The sequence below is a fragment of the Arvicanthis niloticus genome, chromosome 14, assembly GCF_011762505.2.
Source record: "Arvicanthis niloticus isolate mArvNil1 chromosome 14, mArvNil1.pat.X, whole genome shotgun sequence".
In the NCBI taxonomy this organism is placed as follows: domain Eukaryota; kingdom Metazoa; phylum Chordata; class Mammalia; order Rodentia; family Muridae; genus Arvicanthis; species Arvicanthis niloticus.
This window is the reverse complement of record NC_047671.1, coordinates 75,594,837-75,613,510: the sequence shown is the minus strand read 5'-3', so window position 1 is coordinate 75,613,510 and position 18,674 is coordinate 75,594,837. Positions and strand designations below refer to the sequence as shown.

The 18,674-nt window shown below is 36.8% G+C and overlaps 1 protein-coding gene across 1 annotated transcript in view; it reads left to right on the top strand.

Moving 5' to 3' along the window:
• Thoc1 (THO complex subunit 1) overlaps positions 1 to 18,237 on the top strand; it is a 44,768-nt gene extending 26,531 nt beyond the window's left edge. The window contains exons 11-21 of the mRNA XM_034517762.2: positions 1,734 to 1,865; positions 9,208 to 9,308; positions 10,436 to 10,502; positions 10,699 to 10,749; positions 10,838 to 10,908; positions 11,309 to 11,404; positions 11,961 to 12,026; positions 14,296 to 14,379; positions 16,498 to 16,645; positions 17,314 to 17,389; positions 17,833 to 18,237. Of these exons, the coding sequence (XP_034373653.1) occupies positions 1,734 to 1,865; positions 9,208 to 9,308; positions 10,436 to 10,502; positions 10,699 to 10,749; positions 10,838 to 10,908; positions 11,309 to 11,404; positions 11,961 to 12,026; positions 14,296 to 14,379; positions 16,498 to 16,645; positions 17,314 to 17,389; positions 17,833 to 18,128 (1,188 nt within the window). The 3' untranslated portion in view covers positions 18,129 to 18,237. The remainder of the gene's footprint in view (positions 1 to 1,733; positions 1,866 to 9,207; positions 9,309 to 10,435; positions 10,503 to 10,698; positions 10,750 to 10,837; positions 10,909 to 11,308; positions 11,405 to 11,960; positions 12,027 to 14,295; positions 14,380 to 16,497; positions 16,646 to 17,313; positions 17,390 to 17,832) is intronic.
• Positions 18,238 to 18,674: the final 437 nt, after the last annotated feature.

The window sequence follows — 18,674 nt, the reverse complement described above, 5'->3', positions numbered from 1 at the left end:
CATAAAGTGATGATTTTTTTTTCAGGATGTCTTATCTATTTGAAGTGTTTTTGAAGAGCACACACCAAGATTTATTGAGAGGCAGGGAGCAGAGTCCACAGAAGGGAGGGAGCTTGAGAGAAATCGCCCTGCCCAATTGTTGTTTTATTCTAGTTGTCCTATTAAAACAGGGTTCATAAAACTATGATTTTATGAACCAAGTCAGTCTGCTTTGTAAAGAGGTTTGGACTACAGCCTTGAAGGTTCATTTATCTGTGGTTTTCTACAGTGTGGTGGCAAGTTGAGTATTTCCAACTGATAACGTGTATGTGATTCAGATAATAAACAGGTAGTTTTTAAAGCAACATAAGTATTATGTGTTAATTTATCTTAGAGGAATGGCACCTTTCAAATTGAGATTAAAATGGTGAGTGAGATAGAGAGTTTTTTCTCAGTTGAATTACCATCTTGTTGATTTGTTAGTCTTAGCACATAAAATGGCTTTGAGTTTTCCATAGCTGGTTAAGCCATCAATTTTACTGCTAAGTTTTTTAAAGTTCTTTAACAGTTTTAATACATGAATTTTAGGCATTTTCACCCCATTTCTCTGTATCACCACCACCCCCAAGCCTTCCTTCCCAGCAAGTTTCTCTTCCTTCTTTCATGTCTTTTTTCTACATCTGACACAACTAAGTTTGCTTGCATGCATGTGGGAGGAGTACTTCCTGGAGTGTAGCAGTGAATCAGCGGCTATACCCTGAAGAAAATGATCTGCTCTCCCCAGCAACCATTAGCTGACAGCAGACCTGCAGGGGGAAGGGGGCTTAAGGGTTCTTCCCCAATCCATGATCAAGTGCTGACAGGCCCAATCTCATGCACTTTCCGTGCTGGTAACCACAGCTGCAATGAGGTCTTGAGTACAATAGCTGTGTCCAATCCAGGAGGCAGCTTTTTGCTGCATTTCTCACCTAGTCCTCTGACCTTTACATCTTTCAGCCCCTACTTCTACCATGTTCTCTGCACTGGTGGTGATGACATTTGAGCTCTCCACTGGCACTCTCACATTTTGGCCACTTCAGGAGTTCTGTTGCAGTAAGAGGCTTCTCTGATGAAATCCAAGCACAGCACTAATTTGTTCATATAAACTCGAGTCTTTAGAATGCAATGACATCATAACCATCTAGCAAAACAGTTCACTGGTAAATTTTTATATACAATCAGCTCTTCATATCAGTAGGTTCTATGACATCAGTCATCCATAGATTGAAAATATTTGGAAAATTTGTGCCTATACTGACTACACACAGACTGATTTCTTATAAAAGTATCTTAATAGCATTTACATTGTATTAGATACTACTTGTATGAGATAATTTAGTGAACTATGCAGGAGGGTATGTATAAATAGTATGCCATAAATGAGACATTTCAGTAGCTTAAGATTTTTATTTATCCCAGAGACAGAGTTGGGGATGATTATGCTATCAAAGCATATCTTTTTCTATTTGCTTTAAAAGTCTTATAGTTCTTGAGGAATAGTTTTCATTCCTGCTTTTAAATATTATGAAATCTCATTCAAAAGTGCTTCTCCCCGCCCCCCCATGTTACTGTTAGAATTTTTCATGCCTTTTCAAAATATGCCTTACATTATACATGTTAACTGGGAGTACATTCTTAAGTATTTGATATAGAAAATCACTGAATGAATTTTTCATAACAATGTCAAAAGAAACTCCTTTTTTTTTTCTTTGCAGTATTCTGAAGAAGTTTTAGCTGTTTTTAAAAGTTATAAATTAGATGATACTCAAGCCTCCAGGAAAAAGATGGAAGAATTGAAAACAGGAGGAGAGCATGTATACTTTGCAAAGTTTTTAACAAGTGAAAAGGTACAAGACTTTTTCCCACTTAGTATGAGGCATTTTGTTCTAAAAAATTTGGACTCTGTTCGTGTTCAGTAGAACTGCTTTTTACTTTTGGTTTTAGCTAAAATTGGCTTTAGTTTGAGATTTTCATTTCTTACTTGAACAAGACTAATTTAATAACAAAGTTGTTTTCCATAAAGTCGCTTTAGAAGACTTACTTTAGAACCAATGTACCTAATTACTTTCAAATGTATATATTTTAAATTTTAAGGTAGGATTTAATTTGCATTTATAAAATTATTTTGCAATTAATTTATTATATAGTTAAAAATAAGGAGCTTTCAAATTCCCTGTTGATTTTACATGCATTTCATTGAGTTTCGTTCAAAGTGGCACATTGAGTTTATGTTTTGACTTACTCCTTTTGCTGTAAACATATAGGAATGATAAGAACACCAAAAAGAAAGCTGTGCTTCCAGAAATAAATATCTTCATAGATCAGAAAGAGCAAACTATGCCCAGTGGTTGTGGTGCACGCCTTTAATTCCAGCATTTAGGAGACAGAAACAGGCAGTCTCTGATTTCTAGGCCAGCCTACTCTACAGAATTGAATTCCAGCACAGCCAGGGATACACAGAAAAATCCTGTCTCAGAAACAAAATAAAAATACTAAATAAATAAATAAATAATGAGGAAATAGCAAGTTATAAGAGTGAAACTGAAGCCATGGCTCATTGAACTGTATCCAAAGCAGATGGTGGCCACACTGTTTGACTGCAAGTAACAGAGGACAAGTTTGCTCCCAGCTGGACCAGCATAGAGCCATGTACTATGGGAAACTGGAACTGCTGTAGAATTTTAACCTATATTACCAATAAATGCCAAAAGCAATGATTTTATAGGCAGTTACCAGCCCAGGAATAACAAAGCTATAGGTTTGTCTCTATCTGCTTACTCAGTGACTGCATACATAATGCCACCTATGATCTCACAAAGTAGCTGAAGTCAGAATACTTCTTCACACTTGGTCTCTTGGGCCCTGATTGATATAAATGCAAAAACTACTTGATAAAAATAGGAGTACACAGAGAGAAAAAGAAAGTGAAGTAAGCATCTCAGGAGAAAAGCTTCCCATTCAGACACTCTAATTAGTTAAAACTCCAAAGTTTAGAGGACTCTAGTTAAAGATCACCATTAAAAAAAAAAAAAAAAAAAAAACAGTTATGGGGCTGGAGAGATGGCTCAGCAGTTAAGAGCACTGACTGCTCTTCCAGAGGTCCTGAGTTCAATTCCCAGCAACCACATGGTGGCTCGCAATCATCCTGTAATGGGATCCAATGCCCTCTTCTGGTATGTCTGAAGACAGCAACAGTATACTCATATACATAAAAAAAAGTGTTTTAAAACCCAACTATTTAAATATACATATAGGTAATATTCAACCTGATCAACGCACATAATCACACACCCACACCCATAGATATACACACACACACCCCCATATATATATGTGTGTAATATATATATGTATATATATATATATATATACATATATATATATATATGGGTGTGGGTGTGTGATTATATATAATTTATATATAATATTTATATTATTACATATTATATATTTATATTATATATATAATATATATATGGGTGTGTGTGTATATTATACTCAGAGGTAATTGATGAGATAATATCCATCAAAAAAGACAAGAAATTGGAAAACAGAAATAGGTATAAAGACAGTAGAACTTTAAAAAAAGACAAAGCTACTTGAACATCAAAGAATTAGCAGGAAAAAGTATAAAGTTTAAAAGCCTATATATCAAAGGAATGAACTACCAAGAACTGACTTACACTAGCTATATTCTTAAAACAGTAAAAGTTTAAAATTGTGTGAAGTTGATACTTTGATAATTATGACGGAGCTATGTGTAAGGGCTAGATTAGGGATAACAGACTGAACAGCAGAAGCACTGATAGAGCACTGGAGATCTGCACAAAGCAGAGGCAGTGTGTTCTTTCTGTGTGTATGTGGGACATTGACAAATTTATGTATAAGATCACAAGGGAAGTCTTAGCAAATTTCAGATATTACATACTGTGCCAAACATAGTGTCTGGCTACAGTATAATTAAAGTTACAATGAGGATAGTTTTAAAAGAGGTGTATTTGATAGCATAACTGCATTCCTGGAAGTTAAGAAATGATTGCAGAGCTCAGGTTTAATTGTATGTCATCTAACATTTTTATTAGTTTTAGTTCTCTCTTTCCCCTCCCCTTTCTCTCTCTCTCTCTCTCTCTCTCTCTCTCTCTCTCTCTCTCTCTCTCTCTCTCTTAGTATAGATCTTCCTGTGTAGCCCTAATTGGTCTAGTGTGCTCAGAAAACAGAGGCAGGACAGTCTCAGAGTTTGAGGCCAGCCTGGTCTCATAGCAAGTTCCAGGAGAACCAGGGCTATATTATATAGCCAGACCTTGTCTTTAAAAAAAAAAAAAAAAAAAAAAAAAAAAAACAAGATCAATTATTTTGACAAAGGTATGAGAAAATACTGATTCAACCACTTTAAATAACACTTTTAAGTGTTAAAGTTAAAAATGTTTATTACTAATTGTACCTCCTAGAGCAGCAGTTTGTTTGTTTGTTTGTTTGTTTGTTTGTTTGTTTGTTTCGAGACAGAGTTTCTCTGTGTAGCCCTGGCTGTCCTGGAACTCACTCTGTAGACCAGGCTGGCCTTGAACTCAGAAATCCACCTGCCTCTGCCTCCCAAGTGCTGGGATCAAAGGCGTGCCCCCACTGCCCAGCTAGAATAGCAGTTCTTAATCTGTCAGTCACAACCCCTTTGGGAGTTGAATGACTCTTTCACAAGGTGTCTTTGTTTCTGTTGCTGAGACAAAACACAATGACCAAAAACAAGTTGTGGAGGGAAGGGTTGATTTGGCTCACATTTCCAGATCACAGCCCATCATTGGAGGAAGTCAGGACAGGAACTCAAGCAAGGCTGGAACCTGGAGACGAGAGCTGATGCAGAGGCTATGGAGGGGTGCTGCTTACTGGCTTGCTCTCTCATCACTTTCTCGACCTGTTTTCTTTTAGAACTTAGGGCCACCAGCCCAGGGATGGTACCACCCAGCATGGGTGGGCCCTCTCCCATTGAAAAATGCCTGACAGCTTGATCTCATGGAGGCATTTCTTCAACCGATACTCCTTCCTCTTTGATGACTTTAGCTTGTGTCAAGTTGACACACAAAACTGGCCAGTATACAAGAGTTTCCAAAGATCATTGAAAAACACAGATATTTACATTGAAATTCATAACAGTAACAAAATTACAGTATAAAGTAGCAACAAAAATAATTTTATGGCTAGGCATCACCAGAACATAAAGAACTATATTAAAAGGTCACAGCATTAGCAAAGTCTAGAACCATTATCCTAGAGAATCATATACCTGCTCGCGGAAATCATAAGATTTGCTATACTGACTTAAAAATGATGTGCAAGTGAATTAGAAACTAGGTTCTAAACCTTTTTTACACACAGGGCAGTAATTTATTAAATAAAATTCAATGAAGAGCTCATAGCGGATGACCTGAACAACTGTCTCCAAATCTAACTTATTTGTAAATAAACTTTACTTTATGTGACCATGATCCTTCATATATATATATATATATATATATATATATATATATATATATAGTCTGACTGTCTTTGTATGAATGCAAGTTATGACAAGACACCATATAGTTCCACACATAGTACACACACAATTTTTTTTTAGTCCCTGAACCTAAAGCTACATGTATTAATATGGGTAGATTTCAAACCTAGTATTGTGTGAAAATAGCAAATTACAGAACAATGAATGTAATATAGTTTGAGGATATCTGTATAGTGTTTATAGATGCCTGCATACATATTAATACTATACAATATACCCAAGAATTGTAATTACCAACTATGTGGGAATGGCTATCATAGCAGGAGAGGGGATGTGGAGAGTAGGGAATCAGCAGTGTCAGAATGTGTTTTTATTTTTAAACAAATGTAAAACAAGTAACTAGATGGTAATATGTGAATATTGAACTGTTTGTGCCTTTTAAACATTTGAAATATTTAATTTTAGATAGGCTATTTTTGTTTCATGGTATTAATTATTATAGTTAATGACATTTTTAATAATGAAATGCACTACATTTTTTCCTTTTTGTAAAGTATTTTGTGTTGAATTGATAGAAATGGAAGATTTCAGATTTAGCCTTTGTTTTACCAAGAATATTTCATGGAAACTTTTCATGGGAAATTGATAACAGAAAGCATGAGTGACCAAAGATGAGCCATTTTAGTTTTAGAATAATAGGAAGCAGGTTGAGGCCCGAGCTAAGCAAGTTGGAAAAGCCAAGAAGTATGCAAGGACGTTTGTTCTAGAAACAAAAATGTTTACAAAGCAATATTTGATCTGTGACACAATGAAAATGATGGCATCTAATAGAAAAGGAAATGTGGAACTACAAAATGTGTAAATGTTGTAAAGGAAGAGTAAAGCTGAAGATACTTAGTTTCGGCTGTCACTGGCTGGCTTGTAGATTTAAGTAAGTAGTTGTGTCTTCTGAGCTGCAATTCCCTCAGAATATGGTAAGCAGTTAGTGTGCATGGTCACACAGTCTCATCTCAGCCCGCGCTGTCTAGTTGAGGCTACTTTTAATCCATGTTCCTAGCAATAAAAATTGGCTTCCAGTATGAGATAAAAGAAGATAAGTGTGGTAAAGGGCACTTAGAAATGAAGACAGAGAAAGAATTAGTAATCAGTTCCTTCCCACCTGGGGTCCTCTCTTAGTGTTCTCCAGACTTGATACAGCTTCTTAGTCCTCTTATATGGTTTGGTGACTGTTTCTGTGTTCTGCCCCTGTCCCTTTATTCCTTTAGATTTGCTGTTGGGGTTGCAGTTGAGATACTGCTTCCTCCAGATGCCTTCTTAGAGTTTCTTAGACAAATGGCTGTTGCTTAGGCAAGTGGATGGTGAATTAGCAGTTCTGGAGAACTGGCCTTATGAGAAAACCTGATGTGTTTTGTTTTATTCATGAACCAGATAGCAGTTGAAGAAGAAATAGCGTTGTTGAGCAGCTAAGTATATGGAGATTTGGAACAAGATCAGGGTTAAGAGTATCGATTTGGGATTTGATTAGTTTTTAAGTGGCAAATAATATATACAGTGTATGGGATCAGCTGGAGAAGAGAGTATAGATTAGAAAGAGAAGTGTGAAACTAAAGTCTGAAGAAAACCAAGACTTAATGAGGAGGAAAGGGTGGGGATGTGGAAGATTGAGAAAGCAGGATGACTCGTTCAGTAGGAAAGCTGGGGTTCGTGGAAGCCAGGTGTGCTCAGGAGAGTGAATCTAGTGCTCAGACTTAACAGCCACACTCACTGTAATCTCAGAAACAAAATGGTAAAAATCAGAGCATGTAAAGGACAAATTGAAAACCGTAGATATAGCTGGCTCTTTTGCATCTTTGCCATTTGGGGAGGGTCAAAAAAGTATGGTGAGGTATCTTTGTTAATATTAACAAAATGGAGCTTGGGAAGAAGGAAGAGAGGGTAAAAGGGTCGGGAAGCGCAGGGGTAACAAATGGGACTTGGTTAGACTGAGACACACAGATGAAAGGATTTTCTTTGAGGAGAAAAATGCAACAGAAGCAGATGAGAAAGCAGGTACAGGTCTAGATGCAGCCAAGTTTTCCTTTGCGGAGAAAGCAAGAAATTATGGCTTCCACGTTTTCTCTTGGAAGGCAAATAGAAATTGGGGGTCAGTACATAGTATTTTTTGAAAATGGAAAGGTTTTAAGTAGTTGCTGTGGGGAACAGGAGAGGTGACTTTAAAGAATAAAGATTGCTGAATAAAACAAAAATATTACCCTTAGGAGTCAGTAATAACAGTGTTTGCCCAGCCACATGATTTGTCTGTTTGTTCAAGCAACTTAGCTTTCTATCTGGGTAGAACTATAGGGCTGGTATCAAGAATGTGACTGCAGTTATTATAATCAAGTTATACGCTTGGTAGATGTGACAGATTGGTACAAAAGAGTGTTCAGTGAGTGGTTGAAAATAATTTAGCCAAATCTGACCCACTAATTACTTTTTTGTTTTGCTACCAAATTTTAAGTGCTTATGTAAGTATTTACACAATATCTTAATATACTTCTTGACCCACAACACTTTTAAGGATCTTCCTAACAACTAAACCAAAATCCAATAATAATAATAATAATAATAATAATAATAATAATAATAATAATAATAATAAAAACCAGTGTGGGATTCACAGATTAAACAAAGAATGGAGAGCTCAAGGGACTATCTTAGTAAGACTGAAGTGTTAGCTACACTGAGAGCAGTTCAGGGTAAGCCCTGAGAGAATCTGAGATTGTAATTGCTCCTCCTGGACAGGACTGTGAGAGGAAGATTCCAGAGCTGAAATGACTGAGTGATCAGTAGTTTAACTGTTACCATGCAACAAACATCTAAGTAGAAGGGCTGTGCCTGTCAGTTGGGGTGGAATCCAGAAGCTAAGAGCCTTTGTGATGCCAATAAAGTCAGTTGGGATCTAGAGGAAAGGAACCTGGTGTGCCATCCACATGTGGGACAGTGAACATGAAAAAAACAGAATCAAATATTCATTTCCCAAAGCTGAGGTAAGGCCAGTTATAGTAAGACAACAGTGCAGCTTTTGAGTCATGAGTGTGAAAGAAGGTGCTAGTCATACAACAGCCTGGTATATGGCAGACTATTAAAATCATACTTGGCTGAAGCTGAGCCAATAAAACTTGGGACTTTGAACTCAACACCAGTCATTAGGGCTTTCTGACATTGTACTGATCATTTAGAATTAGGCAACTTTCCACTGTTCCTCTAAGCCAAAAAATTTACAAGTGTGTGGAAAGTCTTGAGTGATCTGTGAGCTCTGTAGGGTGTTATCAGAATGTCTCTCCTCATCACCACTCACTCTCCAGGTAGACGCCGCCGGGCGCCAGCATGCTAGCGAACATGCTCTTTAATAAGCCTCAGGCAGATCCATTCTGCTCCGTGGTCTGTAGTACACTTAGAATGCAGTTTAGTTCTCCAAAATCCAAGAGGAAAAGCCCATTTTTAATTTACAGATAATTTCCTTCTCATCTCTGCTCACTTCGTCCACCTCACCTCTATGCAGGGCTACAAAGTGGCTCCTGGGCTGAGCAGGAAGGAAGTTCTCAGCATTTTTTTTTAAATGAAACAAAATCTTCCATTTCTACAACTGTATAATTTGTGCCTTTAGTCATACTTGGTTTTAATGTGTTGTTTTGTGTGTGTGCTTATATTTTGAATAGTTGATGGATTTACAACTGAGTGACAGTAACTTTCGCCGACACATTCTGTTGCAGTATCTCATTTTATTTCAGTATCTCAAGGGACAGGTCAAATTCAAAAGGTAAGTTAATATGTGTGGTATAGAAACAGTGACAATAGGAAGACCTTGCAAAAAATGTTTCATATGTTTTAGGCATATAGGCCATAGGGCTTTAGTTTTGGGGGGTGTTTTGTTGGTTTGTTTTGATTTTGGATGAGGGGATGTTGTTTGTTTTAGAGGAGAATTTCTGAGGCTTGCTGGCCAACTAGCCTAGTCCAATCAAGTACCAGGTCTCAGTAAGATGCCTTTTTCCCACAAACAAGGTTAAAGGCACTTGAGGAATAATACCTAGGGTTGACCTCGGCCCCCATATGGCCTATACACTGTTCTGTTGTTTTAGGTTTTCATACAACCTTGTCGGGATCTGTATTGTGTCTAAACCCCTCCAACAAGAAGCATATCATTTATTCTCGACTTGTCCATAACTGAAGCCAGAACCCTATTGCTTGTACACAAATCGGTGCAATATGAGTTGCATAAGCATTGTTGCCTACTGGATCCATAGTCCCATGTCAGCACTTACTGAAGTTCCTTCAAAACTGTCATTATACATGATACCCACCCAAAAAATGTAATTTTTTTATTCTTCTGTTTCAAAGTTTAGTGTAGTGTAATGTAAAAAGATCAAAAGCTTGAAATCAGACATAGGTTGAATTCAAGCTCTGGGCTTCGAGGAAGTCACCGAATCACTGTATTCTCTTTAATATGTGCATCAAATGGTTCTGCAGATTCAGATGACAGTTCTAGCATCTTTGTTGATGACTTTGGAGCAATTAGTTAATGGGAGCTGTTAATAATTTAAGTTTTGCCAATATCCTTTTCCACTGTATTTTGAGTCAGTTTTAAAGAAAAATATGCCTATATGAATATTGTGTTAATGCTTTCTCAGATTTTTATCTGTTAAATTTATGAAATAGTTATTACTACTCTGTAGTCAGATCAGTTAATTGAATGTCTTATTTGCCTTTATACTTTCATGACTTCAATTTAACACTTGACAATGAAGTGCAAGAATTTTCTCAATAATTCTCATATTTGTCATTGTTCTTGGGAAGTTTTCACACCTTATGGTTTATTTAAGGTGTCATGAATAGCCTCAACATGAAAACATAAAAACTCAGACATGTGCTTGATCTTTCTTTCCCTAGTTCCAATTATGTTTTAACTGATGAGCAGTCACTCTGGATTGAAGACACTACAAAATCAGTCTACCAAGTAAGTCCAACACGCAACAAACCATGATTGAAAACATGGAAATTTAGAATTTTCTTTGTTTCAGCCCCAAATAGGAAAATAAGGATAAAGTTAAGCTCAGGTACAAGAACACAGACACTTCTTGGTTCTCTGCCTACAAACCACTCCTATGATGCAGAAAGTTGTTGAAACCTTAGTATATTCTTTCTAATCACAGCTGCTATCTGAAAATCCCCCTGATGGAGAAAGATTTTCAAAGATGGTAGAGGTATGTATTCAATCACTAGTTTTCTAACTACCCAATATGATTCTAAAATATTATTAATGCAGATATGCATGTCTTTTGTTTATCCTAGCATATATTAAACACTGAAGAAAATTGGAACTCATGGAAAAATGAAGGTTGCCCAAGTTTTGTGAAAGAAAGGTAAATAGATAATCATCACAAGAAAATATGAACAGGACATTTCATAGAACATTGAACATTCATACGTTCACAGAATAAATTGGTGTTATTGAAAAATGCTGTGTCTGTTTGCCCTATGTGGTGATTTTGTCTTCTGTCTGATGAATGTTCTGTCATACCATGAAGCTTTTGTATTTTAGGTTAAAAGCAATACATAGCATTTTCTCTGTCTGTCTCTTTTTCTCCTTCTCTCTCTCTCTCTTTCTCTCTCTCTCTCTCTCTCTCTCTCTCTCTCTCTCTCTCTCTCTCTGATAGTTTTGCTGTAAGTAGGATTGAATAAACCCAGGAGCTTGTGTACATTACACAAATGCTTACCACATATCCATACACAGTCCCCAGATTATGTATGTTTTGTTCACAGAGCATCAGATACCAAGCCCACAAGAGTGGTGCGGAAGAGAGCAGCCCCAGAAGACTTCTTAGGCAAAGGGCCCAACAAGAAAATCCTGATTGGAAAGTATGTCCACTCATCTTCCTATGTTCTTGATTGCTATTTTTAAATTTTGAAAATATTACTGAACTCTCAGTTGAGCTCAAAATGAAGAGATGGCTCAGCTGTTAAGGCGAGGTGCATAACCAAAAAGTCAGGAGCTCTACAATTTTTCACATCTACATTAATTTGTATTTGGTACATAAATGGTTGACTATTTTGACCATACTCCATTGCTCAAAACTGTCATGTGAACTCATGTAACTAACTACTTAAGCCTTCCTCTTGGCTCCCACTTGGCTCCCACTTTCCTTGGCTCTAGGCTCTGTCATCGTTTCTACACCATGGACAGTTTGGGCTAGTGCAGCTCACTTACATTTACTGAAAGGGCACTGATTATTCAGTTCTGTCACCTTTCTCCATTTTTTTTTTATTGTTTAGTTTCTGAGAAATGGTTATCATTATATACTCACATAGAAATTACTGTCACCACCACAGACCCACTACTTATGTTAAATATGTAGTTTTATGATGTGCTGTGAGGATGTTATCAATACAAAATTATGTCTCCCTTATTTTGTAGTGAGGAGTTAACAAGGCTTTGGAATCTCTGTCCTGATAATATGGAAGCCTGTAAATCAGAGACAAGGCAAGTATAAAACTTTTGTTAGCTTTCTCAGTGTTCAGTAAAAACCTTTTCTTAAAAAAACCTTTTCTTAAGAATGATCAAATCTTAAAAGTTTTATGGTTAACTTTGGGCCTGGCAGAATATGATTTACCTTAAAACACCCAGAAATGCTGGTAAATTTTTAAGACAAAATAAAAATTTCACAAAGAAGTGGGAACTTAACACCAAAAGAGTAACTTAGGATTGGTTTGGTATTCCAAGCGCGTAAGCAGTGAGATGGCCCAGTCTGAGGTACTCACAGAGATGCAGGAAATGATTCTGAGTATAGTTCCTGATTTAAGGGAAGCAGTGGGAGAAAAAACGGACATAGCCTCCCTGGCAGTGGGAACCAGAAAGCTTGTCTGTTTCTGCTAGGGGTTTCCTGAGAAACAAGAACATGTCATGCAGCTGACATTTCTAATGCCAGCAGCCATTGGGAACCCAACCTAAAATTGTCAGCTAGGAAATCCTAGGCTGGTGGTAAAATCTGTCTGCCAGTCAGACGCTCAGATGGAGCTATTAACACAGGGAAAAGCCTAAAACACTTACCATCCAAATTTACAGTCAAGGAAACAATCTACCATAAGTTTCCTAAAGAATCAAGAGAGAGATGGCACCGTGGTTAATAGTGCTGGCTGTCCTTCCAGGGGACCCGGGTTGTACTCATAGCACTCGTCCTCTCCAGTCCTAGGGGTTCAACACTCTCTTCTGCCTTCCATGGACACCAAGGACACAAGTGATACACAGATGTACATGAAGACAAAATATTCATACATACTCACTAATAAGTAAATAAAGCTAGAAATCAGATAAGGCTGTAAAATAAATAAGTAGCAGCTAAAAACAAGAAAAACTTGGCAAGTCAAAAAGGACCAGATAGTTGGGTGTGGTGGTTCATTACCATAATTCCATCAGTGGGAGACTTGTTAAGAAACAATACAACAGAAAGTTGAACAGAAACCCAGCAGAGGGAACACACAAGTGTGAAAGAAGCACTGAAGGTAAGGACTACATGGGCATAATTTGTAAATTCTTGGCTCAAGATGTCTGGGCTTTGATAGATAAACCAAATCTGCATATGTGAAAAACAAAGGATGAGTGAAAAGAGAAAGCAGACTGCAAAGGTAAAATTAAACTCTTAACAGCAAGCTTCAGAAACAAAATCAGAAGACAGTGGAATAAGAGCCTCAAAGAGCTGTAATAACAGAGTATGTAATGTCTAAAGTAAATAAAGAGTACAAAAGGGGCACAGAAAGAAGGAGCGGGGAGAGAAGGAGAGATGAATTGAAGGAAGACATGAACAAAAATCAGGCATTCTGGTGTAAAGACAGTTGATAGGTATTTTAAATTTTTATCTACATATTGATTATAAAGCACATACCGTAAAAACAAAGATAGAAAAATGTTGAAACTTAAAAGAATAAGGGTATGATAGCCAGACCTTAAATAGGTATCAGACAGAAGTCTTCAAAAAGGAAACATTACTTAAAACGAGATCATTATATAAAAATAAAAGGAAACTATTCATCAGAAATACCTATTTACCTAAGGTTTATTTCTTTTTGTTTGTTTGTTTGTTTTGGGTTTTTTGGTTTTTTTTTGTTTTTTTGTTTTTTTGTTTTTTGTTTTTTGTTTTTCGACAGGGTTTCTCTGTATAGTCCTGGCTGTCCTGGAACTCACTCTGTAGACCAGGCTGGCCTCGAACTCAGAGATCCGCCTGCCTCTGCCTCCCAAGTGCTGGGATTAAAGGTGTGCGCCACCACCACCTGGCTTGGTTTATTTCTTAAGAAATAATCTCAAAATTTTTGACAGACTTTAGAATGAGAAATTAACCAGTGCATGTCTACAGATGAATTCTGACATACCTTAAAGGCTCAGTGTGGCTTATTAACTTAGGTTTAGTTAATTCTGGTATAAATAAAAATAATACTAGTAAGATAGGGGAATAAACTGAAATTTTCTTACTTGCTGGTGAACTTCAGATCCTATTCAACCTTTGCTCACCGTCATTTATCGCTATATTTGTTAAAATGAATGGTGCAGTCTATCACAGTCTATCATAGTATGTGGCTTGATGAAATGGAGACCTTTAACTTCTTTATTGTCCCTTTTAGAATTGAGCTTTCAGTCTTTATTTTCTTAGAGCTCTAGAGAGTCCCTTAATTAACACATATGGATACTGTTAAAACTCATATTGCCACCATTTTAGAGTATTATATATAAGCCTCACTGTTTACTTTACAATGACCAGAGAATACATGCCAACTTTGGAGGAATTCTTTGAAGAAGCCATTGAACAAGCAGATCCTGAAAACATGGTTGAAAGTGAATATAAGTAAGTAATGTTGTAATGAATGATGCTAATTTTCAGCATGTTTTCTTAGGAATCCTGTGTGACTTAACTACAGTTAAGTCAGCAGAGTAGTACTTTTAGGTGAGTTTATGCATGCAGTTCATTCATATTGCTATAACATCCGTCTTTCAGTATCTATTCCTTTTGGCTCTCAAACATGAAGGAATAACCCGTTTGTAATTGAAGAATTCTCAGCCCTCATCCCACTCCTCCTTCTGACTTTCACCTCTACTGTTTATTTTCCACAACAGCCAATTATTTTTTTCCTCACTTCCTCACCCACCTCCCATTCTTGTCAGCCCATCCACTTGAGGCTGTGTTTGTCACTCCACTGTAATAGCTCCCACAGTATTTTTTTTTTTAATAAGCTCCCAACAGCATCTCAGTAGACCTGTCTCAATATTAGTGGAACCACTCACAGTAACCTTGCTGCCCCCTCCACCTGCCTTTACATCTGCTGCCTTCTCTAAATTCCTGTGGTGACTTTTTAAAGATTCAGTCTTTTATCTACAGTGTCCCATGTAACAGCATAGTTTTAGTTCTTAGGAAGGTATTTTGGAGTTGTGATTTAAAGGCAGGGTCCCTTTTGTCAGAATGCATAGTTTCCCTTCTCATGTACCACTTACTGGCCAGATGTCTGGTTCTAACAAATAATCCCTGTGTCCCTTTTCTCATTTGCTACATAGTAACCACTCATTTTACATTAATTACTAGCTTTGACCCTGTGATAAGTTTTTACATACTCCAACCTCTTAATTTTGTGTTCTATTCTACATGCACCAAAGTGATCTTTAAAATAAACATATAGGATGGAGAAATGACTCAGAGGTTAAGAACACTACTCTTCCAAGACCCAGGTTCTATTCCCAGCATCCACATAGTTGTTAACAACCATCTTTAGCTCCAGTTCCAGAGATTCTGACATGCTCTTCTGGCCTTCTTTGGCACTGCATGCATATGACACAGTCATGCAGGCAAAACACCATGTACACAACAGAAATCTAAAATATATAAAAAATAGAAACAGCTTAGGCATGGTTATATACACTTTTAATCCCAACACCTACAAAGCAGAAGGCAGGTGGATTTCTTTGTCTGGTCTGTACAGCAAGAACCTGCCTAAAATAAGTCCACGCATGCACGCACACACATACACATGGCAGCAAGTATGGTAGCACAGACATATAATCCAAACACTGAAGCAGGATTAAGTTTGAGGTTACAAAGTATGGCTTACAAAGTCTATCAATATAACAACAAAGTAAAATATGCACAAGTCCCGTCTCATGCTTAAAATCTTTCTCATACTTCCCACAGTTAGTAAGAGACCACTAAATAAATCAGATCGCAAGTCTGTGCATTTGGGGTTTTCGAGGTGGGCAAGATTCCTAAAAAGTCCTAAGTGGAATCCATTTGTACTCACTGCAGTTTTGTCATCAGTGGTGGTGGGAGTATTGTGCTAAAGATTTCTCACGGGTCCTTGTTTCTCAATTTCCCATTCTTTTCTTAACATCAGTATGTCATTACTGTGGCCACTGGATATTTGCTCCTTTGGCATTCTGAGCCATTTTTAATTCATTGAGGTTGATAATGTGAATTAAAGATTAGCTGTTATATAATTCAACTCTATATACAGGTCCCTTATTCAAAATACTTGAAGCCATAAGTGTTTTCAGATTTCAGGTTCTTTTTCCAGATTTGGAACATTTTAGACCTCAGCAGGTAAGAAAATTAGACTTTGAGGCATTTTAGGTTTTAGGTTAGACATTAACATTATAAACAGAAATATGAAATAATCAAAATACGCATCTGTAGATACCATTACAGATATGGATACAACTCAATTTTTTTTCCTGTCTTTTTCTTTTCTTCTGTATAACTGGATGAATGTTTTTTATGTACAGTGTCTAGTAGTAGGACTAGGGACAAAGACCGTTGACTTGCTAAAATAAAGCAAAATATATAGACTTTGAAATTATAAGATGGTACATTTTGAGCTGTTATTTGCAATAGAGCATAAAATTTTGTGACACTCATTACATGAAAATAGCTATGGAACTGAGTAACTATAAATTATAAGACTGACATCTCCTATTATAGAGCCGTAAATAATTCAAATTATGGATGGAGAGCTCTTAGACTCTTAGCCCGGAGAAGCCCTCACTTCTTCCAGCCAACCAACCAGCAGTTTAAGAGTCTGCCAGAGTATCTTGAAAACATGGTAATAAAGCTAGCCAAGGAACTACCAGTAAGTAATGTGCCTCATTGTCCCCATTTCCTTATAATCTGCATTAAAACTTAAATTATTATTAAAACTATTACCATTATTTGAGCAGAACTCAGTTTAGCTTTTTCCATAAAAATAGTAATCTGCAGCCCACCATGTTTTAGAATGGGGGCAAGGATGTTGTTAAAATATATATATATATATATATATTATATACACACACACACACACATACACATACACATATATACATACTCACACACACACATTTACAGAGAAAATGTAAACCAAGATATACCTGCTAATTTTCTGTGGAGCATGCAATTTACCCAAAATGTTAGAGGTATCTCCTATAAACTAGAACAGATTTTCCTCTTTGCCAATGTGTTTTACTGTCTTTTGTTAAAAGCAGGGTCTATGAGTGGCAGTAGGTCACCTGGCAGAGCCTTTTTCTACTCCGCCCTTTTCCACTGTTTTCTTACAGTATGGTAATGGTGGACATGGTCAGTCTCTATCGCCCCTTAGACAATACTGCCAAAAGCTTAGGTATTTGCAAACCTGCCTGCTCATGCTTCTCAGTCTTAACTAAAATCTTACAACCTTGTAATTACATAGCTAAATAAAAGCATTTCCAGTCATCTTCAGAAACTGGTGTTCTTTTAAACATCATTGTTCTTCATCTACTATAGCCCCCTTCTGAAGAAATAAAAACAGGTGAGGATGAAGATGAAGAAGATAATGATGCTTTACTCAAGGAAAATGAAAGTAAGAATTGAATTTTCTTGGCTATTTTACAAAACTGGAAAAGACTGGGGGTTCTTTGTTGAGAATTAATTTGATCTACTTTTCAATTCCACCATTGTATCTCACTACCTTACTTTTGACTTAAAATAAGAAATTAAAAACATGAGTCATTGAAAATGATACTTTTAAAAAATAGAGAAGAGCAGAGTCTTAAACTCTTAACTAGTTGGGAATTGGAGGGAGTATCTCCTCTATAGGAAAGTGTTTCTAATTAAAATAGCCTGAACTGTGATTTTTTTTTTTTTCTTTTTCTTTTTAAAAAGGAGGTATACAGCCTATGGAAACTTTCAAGTTTTAATGTAAAGTTCTGGGGGATTAGTGACCCGGCGGTTGTTTTAGCTTTGTAGTTCTTTCAGATACTTTAATCTCTGTATTTTGCACATAATTTATATCCTGTTTTCTAGGTCCAGATGTTCGACGAGATAAACCTCTAACAGGGGAACAGATAGAGTCATTTGCCAACAAACTTGGTGAACAGTGGAAGATTTTGGCTCCTTACCTGGAAATTAAAGACTCTGATATTAGGCAGATTGAGTGTGACAGTGAAGACATGAAGATGAGAGCCAAGCAGCTCCTTGTTGCCTGGCAAGACCAAGAAGGAGTTCATGCAACAACTGATAACCTGATTAGTGCACTAAACAAGTCTGGATTAAGTGACCTTGCAGAAAGTCTAACTAATGACACTGAAACAAACAGTTAGCTTTTTTCCTTTCTTTCCTTTTTTATTAAACAGTGATAAGATTTTGTTACCAAGCAGCATTTGATAAAAGGTCCACTGGTTTTGGTAAACAATAAACACTTTTATAACAGCTATTGTACAGTTGGTTGGTGCTCTAAAAGCCACACACAGAACAGGCATTGGAGTATACAGGAGGACAGGGTTGGAAAATGGCCCTCAAGATCACAGACTAATTTTTCTAAGTATTTTTATAATGAAGTTAAGTGAGTACTACTTATATGAGCATGTTACAGTCCTGTCCTAAATTAGTTTCCTGCATGCTATCAGTTATAAAGTTTATTCTGAAATCACACAAGATGAGACTTCTGAAACCTTAGGACTGTTCTTATTCTCAAGCTAGAAAGCAGAGGATCAGCAAATGGCAGGCAGTTTAAGTGTTTTACTGGCACTCTGACATGCTTACACTACAACAGCAAGAGTTCAAACTGATAGCTAGGGGCCTGCAAAACCTAAATCATTTGCTGTTTGACCAAAGCAAAAAATATTTGTTAGCCTTATATGAAGTGG